Below are 8,355 nucleotides of genomic sequence, written 5' to 3' on the forward strand. Positions count from 1 at the left end.
GGAAAGAGTAGTGAAGTGGAGGGTGAGGGAGAGACAGATGGTATTTAGAATGAGAACGAAAGTAAAGAAATTCTCCAATGAGTACTGGAGTGATTAATTCCATTTCTTTTCCTTTGGTAATTACCTCAGATGTCAGAATTCAAGAAATATCACTTCCAAATGAGGGCCTTATCATAGCAAGTGAAAAAATTGTAACATTTGTTCAGCTTTGCTGTTACCAGTAACAGACCCCATACGGCGTCCAGTCAAGTAAATGTCTCAAATCCCTGGGTTCTTGCCTATCTTAACCACAACCACAAAAGCCAAGTTAATCAGTTTGAAACTGGGGAGTAAGTTTTTAAGACTGAAAGATTCTGATCTAAGTATTCTGAAGAGAGCTGACTGCAGACCACTAGTCATCTGTACTTGAGAAAAATGGAGGAGATTTTTACATAAAGATAACCTTCACACAGGCATTTCTCAAGGCGGTGTGTTAATCTAGTAAATAGATACTTGGGAAGAAATACTGCCACTTCACATTAACAACTATAAAAATTAAGTATTCCACTTGCACGATTATACATTTGTGGAAACTGGGAAGGGCAACTGGAAGGAGGATACATCACTGCGGTTGCAGCGTTCACAGTTCATTTGTGTACTAGGAACCAGAAAAGCTTCCTCAGTAGCCTTTCCAAAACAGCAATGTCCCAACAGCAATTGTAACAGCCTTCTACAGGAAAGAAGGCAATTGTCACTCCTGTGAACTATTGCTCTTGCAGACAGAAAAAGCACCTGAACTGAAGACTGCAGTTCAGTACAGAGTGAGTCTGCTAAAACACAACGCTACTCCAGGGACTATGACCACTGACAGCTAGGAGTGGCATTGTACTACACTTTTAACCTTACCTTTCTTTTCTCTCTTTTCTACTTCAATCCGGCATTCTTCAAATTTTGCCTTGAACTTCTGTGCATCTGTTTCAGTAAAAAGAGTATTTTTTCATTAGTTTTACCTCCTTGCAACGTTGAGTACTTACAATCTTGAAAAAGACACCCAAGAAGTTTCACGTAAAGAAAACTCATAGGCGCTTGTGGAGTAATCTAGTTTAAAATCAAAATGCTATGCAAAACTCTTGAATTGTACCTTCAGGCAGAAGCAGTTTATTGTCTGTAGAATGTCAATTAAAGCAGCTTATTTTGCAAAATATTTCAAACATAATGCCAGAAGGAACTGTTTCATAGTTATTGCAACTCCCAGCTGTCCCTATCCTATAGGAATAAGAATAGGACGTCACAGTCTGCAAATATGAGCACCCGTGTGCAAAAGACTGAAGATTAGCCTCGCACTACTATCCCTGTCAGCTACGTTATTCCCTAAAAGACCTCCACATCTTTCCCAGGACTTAGGGTTCTTAACCACCAAGAAAGGAAGATAATGCCTGTTCCATTAGTACAGCATTCACACGCAGTACCTAAGGCAGCATAACCTTCATTATGCTTTGCTCTCAGTCACCACTTTACAGTCATTCCAAGAAGTTGATCAAGTTACAGTAACATTTCAACACAAGTAATTCCAGCAACAAGACAAAAGCAGAACAGGCAAAGTACTTTCTAACACCAGAGCGGTGAGGAAGGTAATTTGGAACACCAGCTCGGTCTGACTGACCACATGAGGTCACTGTTGCCCCACAGGAGTTCACAAGCCGCAACGAAACTAGTCCAGGAAATATTTGTATCATTTCCTTTTCAGGCATCTCAAAGAAAAGACACTTGAAGGACACACCTTTGTCTGTTCACTTGTCATCTTAGTACTGCCAAGCGTAAACAGGCAAAAACAGCTACACCAAGACAAAATACCTAATAAGCTGAACAACCTCTACCAGAAAGAGGGGAAAAAGACTTTTCAAAGCTGAGCAAACAGTTACTAAAACCCTTTGATTTCCTATTTGATTAAGAAAAAAGCGAGCACTAAGCAGGTGGATCAGTAAGATCTATTTGGCTAAACAATATGATGTCAGAGACTTGAGAAAAAAGAAGCAAGCAAGATTTACTACGTTCTTCCCAGATGTAGGCAAATCCCTCTATTTTTAAAACACACAGCCACTTTATTAGCCATCTAGCATGCAGGGAGAAGAGGCGGCTAACCACTAAACTTGTGTGGCAAATGGTAAAGCAGGAAATGCAACACCTTGTTTCCTCTTTTATTCTGCTTCTTTTTTGAAGAAAAACACTCAACTTCTTTGATTTGATCCCAAGGAGCTGGGAAAGTTACACAGTCATTCAGCCCTACTAGCTGACCCAGATCTCACTACAGACCTACTTTCTGGTAGTCAATGTAGTCAACTCCAGGAAAACACACTAACTAGTACAACAGCTGGGTTTGACTAGCACTTTTCATCAAGTGTTCCATTTAATCAAAACAAAGAAAACACAACATACTTCACTCAAATTAAGTTGGCTGTTCAGCTAATGCAGATAGACCAGAAATCTTAGGTCAGTATTTCCTTGCTTCTAACGCAAAAATGTAATCTCAACTATGATTGAGCGCCTGAGGTAGAACGGAACAAGCTGCGTGTACTTGTCTCTACTCCATAGTGTTACTGCTTTTAGTTTTATCTGAGTCAGCATTACACTTCCATGAAATAGCTCAAGTTAAAAAAAGTGCCTAGGGCAGAAACCTCTGTTAGTATTACTGGAGGCCTAGTTATTACACTGTTTACCAACACATATGGTAAAGTGGTTGACTTCTCTCAGTTAAGGCAGTATCAGCTAACACTATCAGGCAGTGGTAAGATACAGCCCATCTACCAGAGTAGCTCACAGTGGAGTTTAGACACATAGTGTAACACAACAATCAAGGAAGTTCAGTGCCAGTCCACTCACTCTCTGCATTTAGAAATCGGATGGCCAGAAGTTCAGGCTTGGGGCTTTCATCTGCAAAGTCAGCATGTGTGTTCCAGACCCATGCCCTGTCGCTCCCAGCAATAGGCTTCAGCTCCATTAAGGGCGTGACTGAAAAGAAAGCATTAAAGTATGTACAGAGAACAACAGTAAGTGTTTTCCACATCAGCCTCCATATACCTTTTGACAACTGACTGCAATGGTTATGTAAAGCACTTTACACAGAATTACTTTTGGATAATTAGAAGACAACGGTGACCATATACATTTCTCCTTACATCAAATAATAGGATGGAAGACCATTACTGTATAAAAGAATATTAGGTTCCTGGTTGTTAAGAAACCGAGAGGTTGAATCAGTTCTTGTTTAAAACAGATCACTCGGATACTAAGAGAGATGCAGTCACTAAGCACAACTGTGAAGAACAGCCAAATGATTTGTCTGGATGCCTTTTCCTCCTAATCAAGCAGCATTCATTCTTCCTTTGCACACTGAAAGTACTACCTACTACAAAAAATATTTTTTTAAAACCATTATTCATACAATTCATCATCAAATAAGGTTCATTTTTCTCTCATTAATTTAAAGCTCGACTACAAGGCATTATAGAATTTTGCAGTGCTGCAAGATGCACACAGCATATTTTCAGTCCGTCTGTTCCTTCCCAGTAAATGGAGCCCTTTCCCTCCATGACAATGACTACTTCACCTGATTGACTGGAGAAGATGGAATGTTGCTTCTCACACTGCTCTAAGACTTTTTACATTACACACATGCAAAGTTCAAGCAGGGCTTTCTTCCTCCTCAACCCCTCGATCCTTTGTTTTGTTCAGGAGAAATCCAAAGACTCTACTCACTTTCTTGCATTTTTTAAATTTAGAGATCAACTTACATTTTGTTTCATATAATGTTTTGAAAAAAATTAAGAATCCTTTTTTCTGCCTATGAGTGAACATAAATTCCATAAAGAAATCTACTGACAACAGTTTTTCCAGAAAAGCGAACTTTTGACATGGACACTACAAATTTCTCAGTTCTGTTTTGCGTATCTGCAACATTTATTCTCCTAAACAGAAGTTTTATTCTTACTGGTTGGTGACTACACTGCTTTCATAGTTGCCATTTTATTACTGAACAGGAACACCTGTGTCCTTTGAATAGTCCAACTTTCTGAAGAGATCTAGCCAAAGAAAACAAACATTATTGCTTCTGACTTCAGATTTGTATTAAGCTACTTCAAACAAGTTATCTAAATGTAGTTTAACCCCATAGAACACTACATACTTTTCATATAAAACCCTGAGTATTACCAAAGCAAGCAACAAAGCATTACCAAATTAGTCTACTTGTTGCTAGTTACATTGATTGTCAAGTCTGTCTTGCCCTTTCATTTGTATTCAGGGGATCACAGGAACAGTCTCCTGCTCCATCACATCTCAATACACTTTTTTTCTGAGCTAGCTGAATATACCATGCTCATTTCAGTTAACTGCACAAGCAAAAGCAGCTATAGATTAGTTTTGTATCTCAGCATCTGTCTTCTGATGATTAAGCAACTGCTATCAGTTCAAACACTTAGCTCCAAGTAGTAAATTATTACAGTTGCTTATTTCTCATTTTTACGAAAACAAGCTCGAATACATTAATTTGCCATCTTAAACAGTACTAAGGCCTACGTTTTCTATACTCTATTAACCATTAAAAAAAGCCCCACACACAGTGGGAAACAACCACATAATGTCTATCACAGCTAAATTTTAGTGTCTTTAGAACACTGTCAGAGTCTGAAGAAAAAAAAAAACCAAACTTTCAGACTCAGCCTTGCAGGCAATCACTAAAACCAACTACAGCTTCTTTTCTTTAATAAAAATAAGCATTCATTGTTTCTGATACTTGTAGCCTTGTGTGCAGAGCAACAGACAAATACATCTATAGTCTAACACAAATTTGACAGCTGTTTAAAAACATACAGCAATTCTCTAGCTACTATTAAAGGCCCACTGAGCTCAATCTACAATGTACAATTCTACAAGCTTATTTTAAAAAAATTAAGAAGTATAGCAATGTATAACATACTATAATGGTTAGCACAGATTTTTAGGGTTTTATCCCTCCTCATGAGGAGGCGAATTGCTCCCTTTTCCTTGTGTTTCAGGAGTTTTACATCACCAGTTCCTCGTTCTTTCCATTCTGGAAGGTCATTCTCAGAAGCAAATCGGAATAGCTTTGCTCGCCTTGAAGAAGAGAGAATTTAGGAAGTTAGCCTGCATGTAGAAACATTTACCAAACAGCATTCCTGACTGAACAGTACAGTTGTTTTTTCAAGTATGAAAACAATTCCGTTTTTAAGGTTCTCTGTTCTACTTTTGCATACAAGTTTAGTAACTGATATGATAAATTCAAACTTAATAACAAACTATTGGGAATTATGCAACAACTATACTAAATTCAACAGGTTCTGGACTTTTGTAGGATGATAAATGTATTTGGTGTAGGCAACTTTTAAATTTAAAAGTATCTAATTAACAGGTTTTGCTGTAGCTAGAGTTCTTACATATTATGAACACAATTGCTCTATCTAACCAGCTGTATTTATTAATTCAAGAAATTGAGCAACTTGAGGCTGAGACTTTCGTATAATCCCAAGCCAAATGTTTGATCAACTGTTAACAAACTGCCTCTCCAGAGTCACTCATTTCCTTTTGACTCCAAAAAGGCGTTGCTATTCTTAAATTAGGAATAAAAGAAGCTTAGTGCTGCACTGCAGTGCAACATACCTGCTTCAGAACACCACTGTTTAATCTTCCAAGATGCCAGTGTGCCAAAAGAAAAACAGGAGTAATTTGGGACATTAGTCAAAACTGACCCAAGAGACAGTCTGAGCTCTGCTAGTGAGGAGTTTAAGACACCGCTCTAGGAAAGGAAGCACCTGCTCACACTACAGGACATACACAAATACACACTTCTCTATAAAAGAGCAAGAGATAGGCACTTGTTACAAGCCAGGTCCTTCAAGAGAAGGTGTCAGATGTTGGAGCAAGCTACTCTGACAGATGCACTACTTTGTTCCAAAGTGAGTCCTTCCTTCCAAGTCCTGGTGGCAACTCCCCTAAGTTTAGCTGTCGCAACAACCAGCATTCCTTTCTTCCTTTGTAGGCATAAAAATGAACCTACAGAGGAAGCTACCCCAATTCAACAATAAGCTGAAACTAAGGATAAAACTACATTTAAGACAACAGAAACACCTACTCATTTTATTGTTTCAGGATATCATAGCACGCCCTTTATGACTGGAGATGCACAGCAGCAACATTATAAGCATATATCTCTCATTTTCTCCACCCAAAATATTTGTTTTACACTGTGATCACACCATGTCAAACCTCTAATTACTATCCAAGTTAATGTCTTCTTTTAGGCTAAACAATACTAAAGCCAGATTCATACCAGCCCCCTTCTTTTGTTGCAAACTTCAGAGCTTCTTGGGGCATTATTATCACTCACCCCTCCACTTAATCTCTGCCACCACAGTAACTATCAGTCAGCTTAGACTACCACTTCATGCCCAGATTCCTAACAAGTTAGCTAGCTTTTTAGAAACACATTCAAGTTTAAGTCTAAAAGATTTTGATAACACACAGAAATGTTCTTCTTACATCTTAAAGAGTTCTTCCTCATCCTCTTCCAGAGTTTTTATTTCTTGCTCGGGAAGGGAAACTATGGGCTCAAACTGAGGATCATGGTTAGAATCATCTGCATTTTCAGTGGAAGTATCATGCTCCTCATGTGTTTCCTGGGGAGAGAGAGAGGGGGGAGAAAAAAAAAAACAACTTCAGAACTTGCTACCTACATAAAATCTGAATACTCATATCTGTGTTTAAAATGAAAACACTTATGGCTATTCCGTAATTAGATCTTAGTAACCCAAAGAGCCTGTAACAATAAAGAAAAAATATTGCTAAAAACAAATGGCTTTAAAGTCAACATACAGTTATACTTGGAAAAAAAAAAAGGTGCTCTCGCAGTGCTAGATGTTTGTTCTACACTTTAACTGTGCAGAAGCTTGGCCTTGGAGAAATACCTCTTGGTTATGGAAAAATAGCTTCAACTACTTTTTCTAAGCAATGTGTTTTATGCTACTAAAGAACTACAGTTTCTTAGTGGCTAATGACCTATCATTAATGAGAAAAAATTAAAAAAACCAAACATGACACCAAAACAACCACCTAACCCAGCTTAAGGGACACATTACATTGAGGTCATTATTCTAGTCTTATGTATTAGCATCACCCACAATCAAAGCTATTTTTGAAGCACATTTGCAACACTCATGAAGCAATTTAAGTTTTTTGCTTTAAGACTCTTTTAAGATCTTTTATGTTACAAATAAACGGCCAAACTACTACTTCCTATTTAGTTATTTAGGAATCTGTCATAACATTCATTAGGCTTAAGAATTGTTTTTAGTATGTGACAAGTAAATGATAAACATCTCTGACACTTCATACATATGCACTGCTAAATTCAGCAAAGGAGCCTAGAAGGGAGATTCATCTGCAAGTTTAATGAGGCCACAAACAGCTATCTCAGGTCAAGAGAGTTGAGTTGGGGTTTTTTGTTGCTGTTTGAATAACAGAGAAAGGAAAAACAGTCTATTCATAGGAAACTTATTTTCATTTTACAGACGAAAAAATCCACTCTTACAGACTTTATTTAGAATATCCTTTACAGAGCAGGTACACACTACGCATGCCTAAAGCAACTGAAATGAAGCCGACTATTTTTACTAAATAGTACAAAAAAAAAAAGGCAAGGGGGAATTAGGTAAAAAATGCTGCAAAATAAGTCCTGGTTATGCCAACAGTATCACACCAGCTATCATTAGTTTTATGTGCCCAGCATTCCAGGATGTAAGAAAAAGGCAAGGAAGACAGTATTAAGACACATCTGTTTTCAAGAAACGGGAAAAGAAACAGTGGCCAAACTTTTATACACTGTCTCGACCAGTAGTAAGTAGCACATCCCATACCGTAATTCATCACCCGTTCTGCACCTGACCAGCTAATTACAGAAGCCGTGAGAAACGCATAATATATGTGAGGGAAAAACAGATGCCGTTATCACGGGAAGATCCCGCCCTGCGGAGACAGAAAGCACGTGCGGCTACTCCCCTCGCTGGGCCGCGGCACACACCAGCCACGTGTGAGGGAAAAACAGATGCCGTTATCACGGGAAGATCCCGCCCTGCGGAGACAGAAAGCACGTGCGGCTACTCCCCTCGCTGGGCCGCGGCACGAAGGGTCGGTCAGCCGGGCTGGGGGGAAGGACGGAAAAGAAGGAGAAGAAAGGAGGGGAAAGAGGGAGAAGAATCACTCAAAAGCGCCCGAAGCCTTGGCGCCCACGGGAGGCTCCGGCTCCCTCACGCTCGGGAAGGGGCGCCGCCGGCGCAGGCCGGGCGGAGCGGTAGCGGACCTCCT

At 39.2% G+C, this 8,355-nt stretch overlaps 1 protein-coding gene across 1 annotated transcript in view; it reads right to left on the reverse strand.

The window, feature by feature from the left end:
• The window catches only part of RANBP1 (RAN binding protein 1), a 7,205-nt gene extending 529 nt beyond the window's left edge, over positions 1–6,676 (reverse strand). Inside the window, exons 1-4 of the mRNA XM_010133516.1 lie at positions 6,535–6,676; positions 4,955–5,112; positions 2,860–2,988; positions 886–951 (exon numbers count right to left, since the gene is read on the reverse strand). Coding sequence (XP_010131818.1) covers positions 886–951; positions 2,860–2,988; positions 4,955–5,112; positions 6,535–6,536 — 355 coding nt within the window. The 5' untranslated portion in view covers positions 6,537–6,676. The remainder of the gene's footprint in view (positions 1–885; positions 952–2,859; positions 2,989–4,954; positions 5,113–6,534) is intronic.
• Positions 6,677–8,355: the final 1,679 nt, after the last annotated feature.

Source organism: Buceros rhinoceros, unplaced genomic scaffold (assembly GCF_000710305.1).
Source record: "Buceros rhinoceros silvestris isolate BGI_N320 unplaced genomic scaffold, ASM71030v1 scaffold35673, whole genome shotgun sequence".
Classification (NCBI taxonomy): Eukaryota; Metazoa; Chordata; class Aves; order Bucerotiformes; family Bucerotidae; genus Buceros; species Buceros rhinoceros.